Raw genomic sequence first — 16,784 nt, 5'->3', positions numbered from 1 at the left:
AAAAACCAAAATGTATGTGTTCTTTCTGCAACAACTCCCCAAATTAGGGAAGCGCATTTTACGAGGCAACATTGAATGTAGCAAATATCCGTTCGGAGCACAGACCGAGGGGCTCAGAGGAGTAACTGGCGACCAGAGAGGCGCCGTGAAGTTGCCGTAAGTACCGTCTGTAACAGTGTAACACCTTTTGTTTTGTACTCGAAATATCTGTTTCATAGTTAGGCATGGAAACATGTCTTCGCTGACTCTTGTTTGCGTGGGAAACAGCGTCTCAGTCGTAAAGGAGCTCAAAAAGTTCCATCTCATTTCCTCTTCTTCAGCCTAACTGTTTTAACCGTGTCGGTCCTCTGTAAATTGTCAGATTGAGTTTACAGATGGTGCTAACTTGACTTTGTGAGTTAACAGCATCTGGAATCCCAAAAATATGCATCGTTGCTTATCTGAGTTAACGGTTCACATTCCTCCTAAAGTAGTTGTCTTATCTTTCAAAAGGCGGAGTCAGGAGCAGCCAACATTTCCACACGTTAGCTAACTAAATGTGACCTGATAGATGCTCAGAAATGTCTGGTGCAAGTCGGAAAATAGGTGGGCCGAAGTCACTTTGACTGGCTTTGTGGGAGACCATTACACGGTGTCCTAACTTCTCTCCAACAGGGTGTGTGGCTGTACAGTCAGATGAGCATGAGTCAGAAGGCTGACGGCAGGTGTTATTTGGTCAAATAATGTGTCATTATCGATCAGTATTCCGCGTAAAATGATCCAAATAGGACAATAAACAACAGACATCACATCAAAGTAAAGAATAGTTTTAGATCTTTGGTATTACTCGGTATGATAGCTTAGTAATACTCTGTGAGTGTCTCTTTAAGTAAGTAGAAAGGAGGTGAGTGTCTCTAAGTAAGTAGAAAGGAGGTGTATGTCTCTTTAAGTAAGTAGAAAGGAGGTGAGTGTCTCTAAGTAAGTAGAAAGGAGGTGAGTGTCTCTTTAAGTAAGTAGAAAGGAGGTGAGTGTCTCTAAGTAAGTAGAAAGGAGGTGAGTGTCTCTTTAAGTAAGTAGAAAGGAGGTGAGTGTCTCTTTAAGTAAGTAGAAAGGAGGTGAGTGTCTCTTTAAGTAAGTAGAAAGGAGGTGAGTGTTTCTAAGTAAGTAGAAAGGAGGTGAGTGTCTCTTTAAGTAAGTAGAAAGGAGGTGAGTGTCTCTTTAAGTAAGTAGAAAGGAGGTGAGTGTCTCTTTAAGTAAGTAGAAAGGAGGTGCGTGTCTCTTTAAGTAAGTGGAAAGGAGGTGAGTGTCTCTTTAAGTAAGTAGAAAGGAGGTGAGTGTCTCTTTAAGTAAGTAGAAAGGAGGTGCATGTCTCTAAGTAAAAAGGAGGTGAGTGCCTCTTTAAGTAAGTAGAAAGGAGGTGGGTGTCTATTTAAGTAAGTAGAAAGGAGGTGAGTGTCTCTTTAAGTAAGTAGAAAGGAGGTGAGTGTCTCTAAGTAAGTAGAAAGGAGGTGAGTGTCTCTAAGTAAGTAGAAAGGAGGTGTATGTCTCTTTAAGTAAGTAGAAAGGAGGTGAGTGTCTCTAAGTAAGTAGAAAGGAGGTGAGTGTCTCTTTAAGTAAGTAGAAAGGAGGTGAGTGTCTCTAAGTAAGTAGAAAGGAGGTGAGTGTCTCTTTAAGTAAGTAGAAAGGAGGTGAGTGTCTCTTTAAGTAAGTAGAAAGGAGGTGAGTGTCTCTTTAAGTAAGTAGAAAGGAGGTGAGTGTTTCTAAGTAAGTAGAAAGGAGGTGAGTGTCTCTTTAAGTAAGTAGAAAGGAGGTGAGTGTCTCTTTAAGTAAGTAGAAAGGAGGTGAGTGTCTCTTTAAGTAAGTAGAAAGGAGGTGCGTGTCTCTTTAAGTAAGTAGAAAGGAGGTGAGTGTCTCTTTAAGTAAGTAGAAAGGAGGTGCATGTCTCTAAGTAAAAAGGAGGTGAGTGCCTCTTTAAGTAAGTAGAAAGGAGGTGGGTGTCTATTTAAGTAAGTAGAAAGGAGGTGAGTGTCTCTTTAAGTAAGTAGAAAGGAGGTGAGTGTCTCTAAGTAAGTAGAAAGGAGGTGAGTGTCTCTTTAAGTAAGTAGAAAGGAGCTGAGTGTCTCTTTAAGTAAGTAGAAAGGAGGTGAGTGTTTCTAAGTAAGTAGAAAGGAGGTGAGTGTCTCTTTAAGTAAGTAGAAAGGAGGTGAGTGTCTCTTTAAGTAAGTAGAAAGGAGGTGCGTGTCTCTTTAAGTAAGTGGAAAGGAGGTGAGTGTCTCTTTAAGTAAGTAGAAAGGAGGTGAGTGTCTCTTTAAGTAAGTAGAAAGGAGGTGCATGTCTCTAAGTAAAAAGGAGGTGAGTGTCTCTTTAAGTAAGTAGAAAGGAGGTGGGTGTCTATTTAAGTAAGTAGAAAGGAGGTGAGTGTCTCTTTATGTAAGTAGAAAGGAGGTGAGTGTCTCTTTAAGTAAGTAGAAAGGAGGTGCATGTATCTTTAAGTAAGTATAAAGGAGGTGCGTGTCTCTTTAAGTAAGTAGAAAGGAGGTGGGTGTCTATTTAAGTAAGTAGAAAGGAGGTGAGTGTCTCTTTAAGTAAGTAGAAAGGAGGTGCATGTATCTTTAAGTAAGTATAAAGGAGGTGCGTGTCTCTTTAAGTAAGTATAAAGGAGGTGCGTGTCTCTTTAAGTAAGTAGAAAGGAGGTGAATGTCTCTTTAAGTAAGTAGAAAGGAGGTGAGTGTCTCTTTAAGTAAGTAGAAAGGAGGTGAGTGTCTCTTTAAGTAAGTAGAAAGGAGGTGAGTGTCTCTTTAAGTAAGTAGAAAGGAGGTGCGTGTCTCTTTAAGTAAGTGGAAAGGAGGTGAGTGTCTCTTTAAGTAAGTAGAAAGGAGGTGAGTGTCTCTTTAAGTAAGTAGAAAGGAGGTGCATGTCTCTAAGTAAAAAGGAGGTGAGTGTCTCTTTAAGTAAGTAGAAAGGAGGTGGGTGTCTATTTAAGTAAGTAGAAAGGAGGTGTATGTCTCTTTAAGTAAGTAGAAAGGAGGTGAGTGTCTCTAAGTAAGTAGAAAGGAGGTGAGTGTCTCTTTAAGTAAGTAGAAAGGAGCTGAGTGTCTCTTTAAGTAAGTAGAAAGGAGGTGAGTGTCTCTTTAAGTAAGTAGAAAGGAGGTGAGTGTCTCTTTAAGTAAGTAGAAAGGAGGTGCATGTCTCTAAGTAAAAAGGAGGTGAGTGTCTCTTTAAGTAAGTAGAAAGGAGGTGGGTGTCTATTTAAGTAAGTAGAAAGGAGGTGAGTGTCTCTTTATGTAAGTAGAAAGGAGGTGAGTGTCTCTTTAAGTAAGTAGAAAGGAGGTGCATGTATCTTTAAGTAAGTATAAAGGAGGTGCGTGTCTCTTTAAGTAAGTAGAAAGGAGGTGGGTGTCTATTTAAGTAAGTAGAAAGGAGGTGAGTGTCTCTTTAAGTAAGTAGAAAGGAGGTGCATGTATCTTTAAGTAAGTATAAAGGAGGTGCGTGTCTCTTTAAGTAAGTATAAAGGAGGTGCGTGTCTCTTTAAGTAAGTATAAAGGAGGTGCGTGTCTCTTTAAGTAAGTAGAAAGGAGGTGAATGTCTCTTTAAGTAAGTAGAAAGGAGGTGAATGTCTCTTTAAGTAAGTAGAAAGGAGGTGAGTGTCTCTCTAAGTAAGTAGAAAGGAGGCGAGTGTCTCTTTAAGTAAGTAGAAAGGAGGCAAGTGTCTCTTTAAGTAAGTAGAAAGGAGGTGCATGTCTCTTTAAGTAAGTAGAAAGGAGGTGAGTGTCTCTTTAAGGAAGTAGAAAGGAGGTGGGTGTCTCTTTAAGTAAGTAGAAAGGAGGTGAGTGTATCTTTAAGTAAGTAGAAAGGAGGTGCATGTCTCTTTATGTAAGTGGAAAGGAGGTGAGTGTCTCTTTAAGTAAGTAGAAAGGAGGTGAGTGTATCTTTAAGTAAGTAGAAAGGAGGTGCATGTCTCTTTAAGTAAGTAGAAAGGAGGTGAGTGTCTCTTTAAGTAAGTAGAAAGGAGGTGAGTGTCTCTTTAAGTAAGTAGAAAGGATGTGCATGTCTCTTTAAGTAAGTGGAAAGGAGGTGAGTGTCTCTTTAAGTAAGTAGAAAGGAGGTGAGTGTATCTTTAAGTAAGTAGAAAGGAGGTGCATGTCTCTTTAAGTAAGTGGAAAGGAGGTGAGTGTCTCTTTAAGTAAGTAGAAAGGAGGTGGGTGTCTCTTTAAGTAAGTAGAAAGGAGGTGAGTGTATCTTTAAGTAAGTAGAAAGGAGGTGAGTGTCTCTTTAAGTAAGTAGAAAGGAGGTGAGTGTCTCTTTAAGTAAGTAGAAAGGAGGTGCATGTCTCTTTACGTAAGTGGAAAGGAGGTGAGTGTCTCTTTAAGTAAGTAGAAAGGAGGTGAGTGTATCTTTAAGTAAGTAGAAAGGAGGTGCATGTCTCTTTAAGTAAGTAGAAAGGAGGTGAGTGTCTCTTTAACTAAGTAGAAAGGAGGTGAGTGTCTCTTTAAGTAAGTAGAAAGGAGGTGCATGTCTCTTTAAGTAAGTGGAAAGGAGGTGAGTGTCTCTTTAAGTAAGTAGAAAGGAGGTGAGTGTATCTTTAAGTAAGTAGAAAGGAGGTGCATGTCTCTTTAAGTAAGTGGAAAGGAGGTGAGTGTCTCTTTAAGTAAGTAGAAAGGAAGTGAGTGTCTCTTTAAGGAAGTAGAAAGGAGGTGAGTGTCTCTTTAAGTAAGTAGAAAGGAGGTGGGTGTCTCTTTAAGTAAGTAGAAAGGAGGTGCGTGTCTCTTTAAGTAAGTGGAAAGGAGGTGAGTGTCTCTTTAAGTAAGTAGAAAGGAGGTGCGTGTCTCTTTAAGTAAGTAGAAAGGAGGTGGGTGTCTCTTTAAGTAAGTAGAAAGGAGGTGAGTGTCTCTTTAAGTAAGTAGAAAGGAGGTGAGTGTCTCTTTAAGTAAGTAGAAAGGAGGTGAGTGTCTCTTTAAGTAAGTGGAAAGGAGGTGAGTGTATCTTTAAATAAGTAGAAAGGAGGTGAGTGTCTCTTTAAGTAAGTGGAAAGGAGGTGCATGTCTCTTTAAGTAAGTGGAAAGGAGGTGAGTGTATCTTTAAATAAGTAGAAAGGAGGTGAGTGTCTCTTTAAGTAAGTGGAAAGGAGGTGCATGTCTCTTTAAGTAAGTAGAAAGGAGGTGAGTGTCTCTTTAAGTAAGTAGAAAGGAGGTGAGTGTCTCTTTAAGTAAGTAGAAAGGAGGTGAGTGTCTCTTTAAGTAAGTGGAAAGGAGGTGAGTGTCTCTTTAAGTAAGTGGAAAGGAGGTGCATGTCTCTTTAAGTAAGTAGAAAGGAGGTGAGTGTCTCTTTAAGTAAGTGGAAAGGAGGTGGGTGTCTCTTTAAGTAAGTAGAAAGGAGGTGCATGTCTCTTTAAGTAAGTAGAAAGGAGGTGAGTGTCTCTTTAAGTAAGTAGAAAGGAGGTGAGTGTCTCTTTAAGTAAGTAGAAAGGAGGTGAGTGTCTCTTTAAGTAAGTAGAAAGGAGGTGAGTGTCTCTTTAAGTAAGTAGAAAGGAGGTGAGTGTCTCTCTAAGTAAGTAGAAAGGAGGTGAGTGTCTCTTTAAGTAAGTAGAAAGGAGGTGAGTGTCTCTTTAAGTAAGTGGAAAGGAGGTGGGTGTCTCTTTAAGTAAGTAGAAAGGAGGTGCATGTCTCTTTAAGTAAGTAGAAAGGAGGTGAGTGTCTCTTTAAGTAAGTAGAAAGGAGGTGAGTGTCTCTTTAAGTAAGTAGAAAGGAGGTGGTTGTCTCTTCAACACACGACCTTACAGCTGTTTGCACTTTGTTGGGATATAGTGGATGGCATGGCTATGACTGATTGTGTAACAGTGGAAGAGATGAATGTGTCTCTGTTTGAAATGAAACTGAATTAAATTCATCCCCAAAGGGAACTTCTGTGGTTTCACTATAAATTATGGAGGAAAATGCGTCATTACTTATGATAATTCTCAATATATTCATACATCATAATCAGTTTACAAAGTGTTAAAGTGTAGCAGAGAGAGGTGGCTGAAATCTCCAGAGGACCCCTCGACTGTGTCGGGGTGTTGTGCTTGTTGCCTGGCAACATGTGGCGTCAGCAGGTAACACAGGTGAAGTCTCTCTGTGGACTCACAGGTGTGCAGTTTGAAAGCCATGCAGAGAGGAGTTAGAGCCGGGTTCTGTGGTCCCGACCTTCCACCATCTTCATAAGAACAAAGTTATATCTTTAAATAACATGAACAGAGATAGAAGGCATCTTTGTAGAAACGACTAAACCAAGTGAAAAACAGGCCTCCGTCAGGTTAACTATCAGAAGTGGTGCCTCAGGCTAACCAGCTGAGCACAACCTTAAAGAGTTTAAATGACATCCAGTCAGACAGTCCTGTGATAAGTGGATGTGCGGGTGGTGTTCCTGCAGAATAACCTGACAGAGGAACCTGTGTTCAAAACAAAGATGCAGAACAGCCTAATTAATCAGTGGATCGGCCCTGAACAAACCAACAGCTGTCTGAACGAGTTCATTTCAAGGTGGGACTTTAAGTGTTTTATCAGTTAGTCGGGAGACAGAAAATAATAGCTTTTAATAAGTTAGTGGCGTCATCTTTTCAACATGACCATGATTTGATGCTTCCGGCCTGTTTTAAACACAGAATCAGTTGGACTTTCTCATGTTTTACAGATCAACTGATGCATGAAAAAGAAAAAAATCATTTCACAGCATGTGGTGTAAAATTCCACCTGCATCAAGTGACATACCTGCATTTTTAATGTTTCCTCTGCACGGCTCAGGTGTCCAACCCAGCCTGACCCCCGCCTGCTTTGTAAATACAGGAAGTATTCAGCAGAGCTGAAAGGGTTGATTATTACACAGAAACACAAACAAACATTAATCATGTTCCTGATATAATGAAAAGTCCTGAGCGATCTGGGACCAGATGTAAGCCCAGCGCTACAGAGCCTGATTGTGATGTCATCACACGGAAACGCTCTCACGTGATGTTCACAACAAAGCAAAGCGTGCTCTTACTGAAAGAATGGAGCAGCTCCTAAGCTCAAAGGCTGTGATGAAGCTGTGTTTCCCATCATGCATCAGCTGCTGCACATCAGATTCAGTGTTCAGACATCATGGCTGATGCATAAAGTTAGTGGAGCTGTGTTCAGTCATGGTTTGAAGTTCAATGCAGAAACTAAAGCCGTCATAAGTGGAAGAACATTTTGCACATGGAGACTTTCTCCCTGGAGTCAGTGTGTTCCCCCCGACACCGAGGCCTTTATTAGCTGTCATGTGCTCTGTGGGTCACAGTCCCAGGTGCACATCACACCGAGCTCCACCCAGCTCACACAGGTTCACTCACAGTTTGAAGTCCAGAGTTGGAACAACCTCCACAGTCTGCCCACAAAGCCGGTGTCGTAAGGCAGTGTTTCCCAGTCCTGGTCCCAAGGCACCTTAAAGACCTGACCCATTCATTTGATTCAGGTGTGCCGGAGCAGGGAAACATGGAAAACGGGGGGGGGGGGCTTAAGGACCAGGGTTGGGAAACACTGTTTGATGATTTTTCACTCAGAAACTTTCTCAGTTTGAACCTCTGATTTCAAAAGTAAGAGCTGTTGCTCTAAATGAGATAGAGTTTTTAATGTTGTATGTTGGGTTTATTGCACTTTACTTTACATTTAGAGGCTCTGAAACCAAAGGTCTCATTGATTGATTGGGTCATTTTATATTATCTGTTTCTTAACATTCCCGTCTTGCTTCTTTTAGAAAATGGTCTGGTGAGATTGATGGATTCCAGCTATGAGTCAAAGTAATCCTTGCCTGTGGAGGCAGCTCCCTCAGAGCAGCCGGTCCCCGTGTGACCGCTACAAGCACGCCTGCTGCAGCTTTGGTGGAAATGTCTATGTCCTGGGAGGCAGAAAAAATGACAGTCTGAGGGACTTCTGGAAGTACAGTGTGGGTAAGGACTGCTACTGATTCAAGTTTAGAGAATTTACTGTATGTCCACGCTTCCCAGACTGCGGCACATGTGCCACCGGTGGAGCACAGGCAGCGGCACGCAGAGGACAGTGTGAGTGCAGCCATTTTCCAGGTTCAACTAACAGCTAACTGTTTAAGATAAACTGAGAAATGCACCGTCCACGTGACCGAGGCAGTGGGCTGCACCCAACGTCATGTCTCCACCCTTCACCAAACCTTTGTTACAGACGACGGGCGCGCTCACGTTTGTTTGGACAGTGGGAGGTAGCGGAAAGTTTTCAATCTATTATGCCAGTAACTTGGATTTTTATGACTGCTGGCAAAAGTGAAGGAATTCATGATGCGTTCGTGGTGCGTTCGTGATGCGTTCGTGGTGCGTTCACGGTGCGTTTATGGTGAGTTCGTGATGCGTTCGTGATGCGTTCGTGGTGCGTTCGTGGTGCATTCGTGATGCGTTCGTGATGCGTTCGTGGTGCGTTCACGGTGCGTTCAGGGTGCGTTCACGGTGCGTTCGTGATGCGTTCGTGGTGCGTTCGTGGTGGGTTCGTGGTGCGTTCACGGTGCGTTCACGGTGCGTTTATGATGCGTTCGTGGTGCGTTAATTGTGTTTTATTGTGCATTTACGGTGCGGTCATGATGCGTTCACGGTGCGTTAATTGTGCGTTTATGGTGCGTTCATGGTGCGTTGAAGGTGCATTCAAGGTGCGTTAATTGTACGTTTATGGTGCGTTCATGATGCGATCACGGTGCGTTCAAGGTGCGTTAATTGTGTGTTTATGGTGCGTTCATAGTGCGTTCACGATGCGTTCACGCTGCGTTAATTGTGCATTTATGGTGCCTTAATTGTGCGTTTATGGTGCGTTCACGGTGCGTTGAAGGTGCATTCAAGGTGCGTTAATTGTGCATTTATGGTGCCTTAATTGTGCGTTTATGGTGCGTTCATGATGCGTTCATGGTGCGTTCACGGTGCGTTCACGGTGCGTTCAAGGTGCGTTAATTGTGCATTTATGGTGCCTTAATTGTGCGTTTATGGTGCGTTCATGATGCGTTCATGGTGCGTTCACGGTGCGTTCAAGGTGCGTTAATTGTGCATTTATGGTGCCTTAATTGTGCGTTTATGGTGCGTCCATGATGCGTTCACGGTGCGTTAATTGTGTGTTTATGGTGCGTTCATGATGCGTTCAAGGTGCCTTCATGATGCGTTCATGGTGCGTTCAAGGTGCGTTAATGGTGCGTTCACGGTGCGTTCAAGGTGCCTTCATGGTGCGTTTATGGTGCGTTCACGATGCGTTAATTGTGCGTTTATGGTGCGTTCAAGGTGCGTTAATTGTGCGTTTACGGTGCGTTCACGATGCGTTCACGGTGCGTTCAAGGTGCGTTAATTGTGCATTTATGGTTAGTTTATGGTGCGTTCATGATGCGTTCACGGTGCCTTCATGGTGCGTTCACGATGCGTTCACGGTGTGTTCACGATGCGTTCACGGTGCGTTCACGATGCGTTCACGGTGCGTTCAAGGTGCGTTCACGGTGCGTTCACGATGCGTTCACGGTGCGTTCAAGGTGCGTTCATGGTGCGTTCATGATGCGTTCACGGTGCGTTCACGGTGCATTCACGGTGCGTTAATGGTGCGTTCACGGTGCGTTCACGATGCGTTAAAGGTGCGTTAAAGGTGCGTTCAAGGTGCGTTAATTGTGCGTTTATGGTGCGTTCACGGTGCGTTCAAGGTGCGTTAATTGTGCATTTATGGTGAGTTTATGGTGCGTTCATGGTGCGTTCACGATGCGTTCACGGTGCGTTCACGATGCGTTCACGGTGCGTTCAAGGTGCGTTCATGGTGCGTTCATGATGCGTTCACGGTGCGTTCACGGTGCGTTCACGGTGCATTCACGGTGCGTTAATGGTGCGTTCACGGTGCGTTCACGATGCGTTAAAGGTGCGTTCAAGGTGCGTTAATTGTGCGTTTATGGTGCGTTCACGATGCGTTCACGGTGCGTTCAAGGTGCGTTAATTGTGCATTTATGGTGAGTTTATGGTGCGTTCATGGTGCGTTCACGATGCGTTCACGGTGCGTTCACGGTGCGTTCAAGGTGCTTTCATGGTGTGTTCACGATGCGTTCACGGTGCGTTCACGATGCGTTCACGATGCGTTCACGGTGCGTTCAAGGTGCGTTCATGGTGCGTTCATGGTGCGTTCACGGTGCGTTCACGGTGCGTTAATGGTGCGTTCACGGTGCGTTCACGGTGCGTTCACGGTGCGTTAATGGTGCGTTCACGGTGCGTTCACGATGCGTTCATGGTGCGTTCACGGTGCGTTCACGGTGCGTTAATGTTGCGTTCACGGTACGTTCATGAAGCGTTCATGGTGCGTTCACGGTGCGTTCACGGTGCGTTAATGTTGCGTTCACGGTACGTTCATGAAGCGTTCATGGTGCGATGATGTGAAGGACTCTGGCATATACATAAATGTCACCACCCCGTGCGATGCATTTATTAATATTTTCATATTAATGTTTCAGTGAGCGACGAATGGACAGAGTTGAACTGCACCGGCGAAGCTGCACCAGAGGAGCTGGAGGAACATTCTATGGTGGCTCATGAGGTACAAATGATACAATTTTCTTCACGTTTCTCCACTAAAACACAAAGACATGAAGCACGTAACATATTTTCTGCTGTCCTCTGTATGTTTTATCATTTTGACCTTTCCAGGGTTTCCTGTATGTGTTTGGAGGCATGTTGGACTCTGCATACACAAAGTGCAGATATGCCCTCTGGGTGTTTGACATCGGTGAGTTTCACTGTGAAGGTGCAATTTACTCTGGGAAGAAATTCTTAGTGCCAGCAAATTAGCTGAACTGATTAAACATGTTGTTTCATGTTGGCTCCAGTCTCCAGATCATGGGAAATCATTCCCTACCGCAGATCCCAGCAGTGTGTGAAGCCTGTTCTTTAAAAACACACGTCCTCAAACCACACATATTCCTGAATACTGATTTTAAATAACTAGATAAATAAAAGATAGAATACAGAAGCAAATAGATGAATGAAACGTCAAATGTCCGTTACATGAAAGAACTGTGCCAAAGCAGACTCCTGGAGCTTAGCAGCATGTTTTTCCTGCTCAGTAAAATTCCACAACTTGCTGGCTCTTGTGTTTTCTTAGCTTCTTACCTTTGTCTGTTCAGGCACTGCCTGTTACAGCTGGTCTTAAAGGGGAACTCCGGTATTTTTACACCTGGACATTATTTCTGGCATGAAATATGTTCATCTACTCACGCCGACTTTCGCCAAACTGTTCGGTGAGCAGATGAACGTATTTCATGCCAGAAATAAGGTCTAAAAAAGGTTTAAAAATACCGGAGTTCCCCTTTAATTCTCCTCATTCTTTTACATTTCAACATGAGCTACTTGAGAACAACGGGAACGTATTAATAGATTTTTTCAGAGCTTTGCTCCCATTTTGTGATCAATTTCTTCATTGTTTTTCATTGATTTTCCCTTGAAAGCTCCTTAGCACTTTACTTTTGAATAGTTTGTATCGAGGCTGAGAGATGTTTACTGTGCTCTTACACAGCTGAGTTATTGTTCAATGTTTCATCTGGAGTTACAAGCTCTGTTTGACCTTATTTTTGTCATGTTTCAGCGAAGCAGAAGTGGGTGCACTGCCAGGGAAAGACACGCCCCCCCCAGGTACAGAGCACTTTTCATATCACAGCGATGGGAAGCAGGAGTCACACTGGAGAGCGCTCGCTTTGCAAAGTTTCTGTCAGCATTCTTACAGACGACAGATGAAGAGCATCTTTTAAAGTTCATGTAGACACAGTTCTGTGCTCCCATCATGGATCATAAGACCTTAGAAAATACATTAGTACCTAAATGTTAGTGTCGGCTACGGAAGCTGCCGAGGCTCAAAGTCAAACTTGAAGAATAATTTTGGACAAAACCTGTGACGATTTGGGTTTCTCTCCTGGCATTTAAGATAGTCAAGACACACTCCCCAAAACACACCATACAGGATGAAACCTGAAATAGCACCACCCTCTGTTGTAATTAACTGGAAACGAAAACAAGCAGTTTAGTTCTGTTTTTCAAAGAAATCAGTTCATTCAATTTCAATTCTACAAAACAAAGTTCAGTTCTTCAAAATAAATCAGTTCATTCAATTTCAGTTCTTCAAAATAAAGCTCAGTTCAATTCTTCAAAATAAAGTTCAGTTCAGTTCTTCAAAATAAATCAGTTCATTCAATTTCAGTTCTTCAAAATAAAGCTCAGTTCAATTCTTCAAAATAAAGTTCAGTTCTTCAAAATAAAGTTCAGTTCAGTTCTTCAAAATAAATCAGTTCATTCAATTTCAGTTCTTCAAAATAAAGTTCAGTTCTTCAAAATAAATCAGTTCATTCAATTTCAGTTCTTCAAAATAAAGTTCAGTTCAATTCTTCAAAATAAAGTTCAGTTCAGTTCTTCAAAATAAATCAGTTCATTCAATTTCAGTTCTTCAAAATAATGTTCAGTTCAATTCTTCAAAATAAAGTTCAGTTCTTCAAAACAAAGTTCAGTTCTTCAAAATAAAGTTCAGTTCTTCAAAATAAATCAGTTCATTCAATTTCAGTTCTTCAAAATAAAGTTCAGTTCAATTCTTCAAAATAAAGTTCAGTTCTTCAAAATAAAGTTCAGTTCTTCAAAATAAAGTTCAGTTCTTCAAAATAAATCAGTTCATTCAATTTCAGTTCTTCAAAATAAAGTTCAGTTCAATTCTTCAAAATAAAGTTCAGTTCTTCAAAATAAAGTTCAGTTCTTCAAAACAAAGTTCAGTTCTTCAAAATAAATCAGTTCATTCAATTTCAGTTCTTCAAAATAAAGTTCAGTTCTTCAAAATAAATCAGTTCATTCAATTTCAGTTCTTCAAAATAAAGTTCAGTTCAATTCTTCAAAATAAAGTTCAGTTCAGTTCTTCAAAATAAAGTTCAGTTCTTCAAAATAAAGTTCAGTTCAATTCTTCAAAATAAATCAGTGAGATGACGGTTGCGCTCCAGCTGATTTTCTGGTCGTCTCTAAGTCGCTGCACACTGAGCCTTGCTCCGGTTCCTGATGATTCTTTCTTTCTCTCTCTCCAACTGACTCCCCCCATAAAATGCTTCTCCCGCCGGCTCTTTCAAGCATCAGAGCGTCTTTTTCCGGTTCCAGCGAGCGTCATTATAACGCCACAATTTTCAGATTGTCACAAACCAAAGAAACATTGATTAAATTGAGTATTGAGCTTAAAAAGCCTCGAAAGCCTTGAAATTAAGTGAACCCGTCACACCTGAATGAGTGCACAAACTCGCGTCCACGGGCCCCAAACCAGACCAGCAAAGTTTTAGTTCACCTTCAGCTGATGAGCGGCTCCTGGTGATGCTTGTGTGTGTTTTCACGTGCCTGCAGACTCAGAGGCCAACCAACAGGAAGGCTCACAGTGCCGTGGTGATCGGCTCGGCCATGCTGATGTACGGAGGTTTGGTCGACATTAAAGGATCCTCGCAGGACTTCTGGAGTCTGAATTTTGGTGAGTCCCATAAAAAACATCTCAATGCTTCTCTCTGTTGATCACAACTGTTAAAAGAAAAATATTCTGCTTTTTTCCTAACTAAAAGCCACAGAGATCTCCTTTGAAACCATAGTTAGCAGCAGGACTCCAGGCTTCTTTTCATCCGGGTGTGTTACAGCTTGAGTGATCGTGCAAACTTAAACAGGGTTTAGAGGAATCTTAATCTCTAAAGATACGTCTGGCCTGGAGCCACACATTTAAATGTTTCTCAAACTGTTAGAAAACATGCTGAGAATGAAATAAACCACGAACCTCAGTGTCAAACACTGGGAGAGCTGGCACTGATCTCAGGTTGGGAAAACACACCGAGTCCCCTGAACCAGATATTTTTAGTCCCAGGCAGCCCCGGCTGGGGAAGTTTTTAGGGTTTTCAGGGTAACTTCTCCTGAACACACGCTCTCAGGCACATGGAAAGTGTTTATTTGTTCTTTTAACATGCCCCATCTCAGGCAGGACCTTCATTATTTGAGGTTTGGGGTCTGTAACTCGTGGCGAGGATCTGTGGAAGAGCCTCACACGTCTGCAGATTACAGATACTGTCAGCTGGTCGTTTCTTTCTTTTCTTTAGTATTTTATTGTCTTTTTCACAGTAAATCTTACAGAACAAACACGTCCAGTGTCATCTGATAAAACCAGCTTCCTGTTGAATGTTATATTAATAAATATTTTGTTAATAAACAGACACATTATAGAAAAATAAAAGAGAGACATACATAAGATTCAGCATCAGACCTTTTACTTTGTAGTTTCAGCTGATGGAAGCATGTTGGAGCTCAGCGTTTTAACTCGTTTTAACTCCCTTTGTAAGCCACAGCATTATTCTCTTCCTGTGTTTGGCAGATGGCACGGTTTGGTCCCTTCTGAGTGGCTCCCAGCAGGGCTCCTCTGGCCCTGGCCCCAGACACAGTCACTCTGCCATGGCCTACCAGAGCTGCATGTACCTTTTTGGTGGCCTAAAGGGTTTGCGTGAGCAGAGAGACTTCTGGAGGTGGAACTCCACCAACCACATGTGGACTTGTCTTAAAAACAAGTGAGTAGTAAGTTTGGCTGTTTGACTTTAACTGAAGGAATGATTCTTCTCAGAGGAAACAGAAGGAGGATGTGGATATTTCTCTCACATGTTTAGGAAATGACTCCTTCATCTTTTAAGATCCACACTCTTTAAAGAGTGTGATGAGCACTGAGCTAATGCTCTGTTTAATTTAAACTGAATGTGGGAGATGAAAATGATGGCTTCAGTACACCTTAATACCTCAGGGGGGCAGCAGAGTTCAGCAAACTGTTGCATGATGGGACTGCTTGGACCCAGGAAGTGCTGCTGCATACTGGAGGGTGTACATTAGAAGTAGATCTGCACTAAGACAGCATGTATACTTTTACATGTTTATGTTCATTCTATTTATTCATTCAAAGACAAATGTCTTCTCAAAGCACTTCAATAATACATTTAGAGTCCAAATCATTGCAATCACAATCCAATCAAATCCAGTTCATTGAATAAGGGAAAACGGTTGGAGAGCTCTCCACAATACGAGCCACATTCACACTTATTCTATCTTCAGAGCATCTCTCTCGGATGAACACATCTGTCTCTGTCTGCTGAGCCACATCTGCACCCCCCCCCCCCCAGACAGTGCTCCATCCTACTAACACCACTGATGTTTGTTTTTAGGTCCGGGCCCCCGAGACTGATGGGCCACTCAGCTGTGGCCTACAAAGACAGTATGCTTCTGTTTGGAGGTGGCGAGAGCCAGAACTCTCCCACCGGCTGTCTGTGGATGTACAGCTTCACCACCCAGACCTGGAGCCAGGTCGCCGCCCTGCCGGGCTCCAGCCCCCCGGACAAAATCCAGCACTGCTGCGCCGGGCTCGGTCCCAGTTACAGGTCCAGCAGCCCCTGCCCCAGCTCCACGCTCCAGTCCAGGCAGCTGGATGGGAAAGTCAGGCCTTTTAAAAACAAACTCTTCCCAGCACAACTCACTTTTCTGGGGTCAGAGGGCGCTATCGAGCTGGAGACGTTCACTCCTGAGAAATGTTACAAAAGCAAAACACACCCTTCTTCAGAAGTGGACAGCAGCAGCAACCAGGCTGGCATGAGGAACAAACCGCAGTTGACTGGAAGCTGTTTGACATTTGAGAATAAAGCTTTCAGGAAGCAGTGGAGCTGCACAGAAGAGGAGCTGCTTGGTGAGGAGGACGGGGATATCTACCAGCATCTCCCTGATCTGCTGCTGGTGCTTGGGGGAAGACCTTATACCAGACAGAGTCCCATCTCCATGTGGCAAATGACCCTGACTCACTCGTAACGTCTAAAGATGGACCTGAGAAGCAGTGTTAAGGTATCACTTCCCCTTAAGTGTTCAGCTCAAATGGGTTACTGACATGTTGTAAATATACTGAAATGCTTTATAGATTTTTAAAAATAACTCTTGTTTTTTTGCAGTACACTTAAAATGTCACAAAAAAGCAATAAACTCTTCAGTTAACAGTTATTGGTGTGTCACTGTGATATCCGCGAAATGAGATATAATGTGTGAGATCATTTGGTTTAATATGGACTTTACACAGTAGTGAGCACAGATGAGACCAGTGCAAACCACACACATATATATATATACTCTGGTATATATCATCTCACATTGCCATGTGTGTGATGTACTTCATCTGGAGGAGGAACACCAGACAGGTTAAACTGGGAGACGATGAATGGGGCGTCAATACAACCTTAACACCACAGGGGGGCAGCAGAGTTCAGCAAGCTGATGGAGCTGCGGAAACAGCTGAGATATCACTAAGAGGGAAGTGCTGCCACATACTGGAGAGTGAAAAAAGTATTTGAAAAACATGCCAGGATATCTGAGTCCTGGACAGAAATGTGTTTGCATGGAACAAACTGTCACAGCGAGCTTTTTCTTTTCTCGGGTGGGGTTTTAGTGCCCCTGTCAGCCTCTCTCTGTGTAAACTATCAGGAGAAAGTATCACCGACACCATCAGCAGGAAACATTTAGGTACCTCACTGATTTGCTTCAACACAATAATAAAAGACCCAGAATAACTTTGATGACAGAGATTAAAAGAAGAAACCAGTTTCTCTGACTCACAGTGATGGACAGCATGGCTGAAAAAGGACTGAATGTGGCCACTGATGTTCAACCTTCCCTTCAGTAACACCCAGACCATGTTGCCTTCAGGAAGCTTATTTCCTGTGTGATGAACGCAGGAGTTTGAGGTGATGTTCTGACCCCTGCGCAGGAGCTT

At 42.8% G+C, this 16,784-nt stretch overlaps 1 protein-coding gene across 1 annotated transcript; it reads left to right on the top strand.

Moving 5' to 3' along the window:
• The first annotated feature begins 37 nt into the window (after window positions 1–37).
• Window positions 38–15,943, top strand: klhdc3l (kelch domain containing 3-like). The gene is made up of 8 exons (XM_072397823.1): window positions 38–156; window positions 7,729–7,921; window positions 10,459–10,541; window positions 10,652–10,730; window positions 11,586–11,632; window positions 13,364–13,484; window positions 14,367–14,556; window positions 15,199–15,943. Exons 2-8 carry the CDS (start codon window positions 7,762–7,764, stop codon window positions 15,830–15,832), a joined length of 1,314 nt encoding a protein of 437 aa, XP_072253924.1. The 5' UTR covers window positions 38–156; window positions 7,729–7,761; the 3' UTR covers window positions 15,833–15,943.
• Window positions 15,944–16,784: the final 841 nt, after the last annotated feature.

Source organism: Leuresthes tenuis, unplaced genomic scaffold (genome assembly GCF_036924035.1).
Source record: "Leuresthes tenuis unplaced genomic scaffold, fLeuTen1.0.hap1 SCAF_12, whole genome shotgun sequence".
NCBI classification, from domain to species: domain Eukaryota; kingdom Metazoa; phylum Chordata; class Actinopteri; order Atheriniformes; family Atherinopsidae; genus Leuresthes; species Leuresthes tenuis.
Note: the sequence above shows the minus strand (reverse complement) of the source record. Positions and strands in the feature narration are given on the sequence as shown.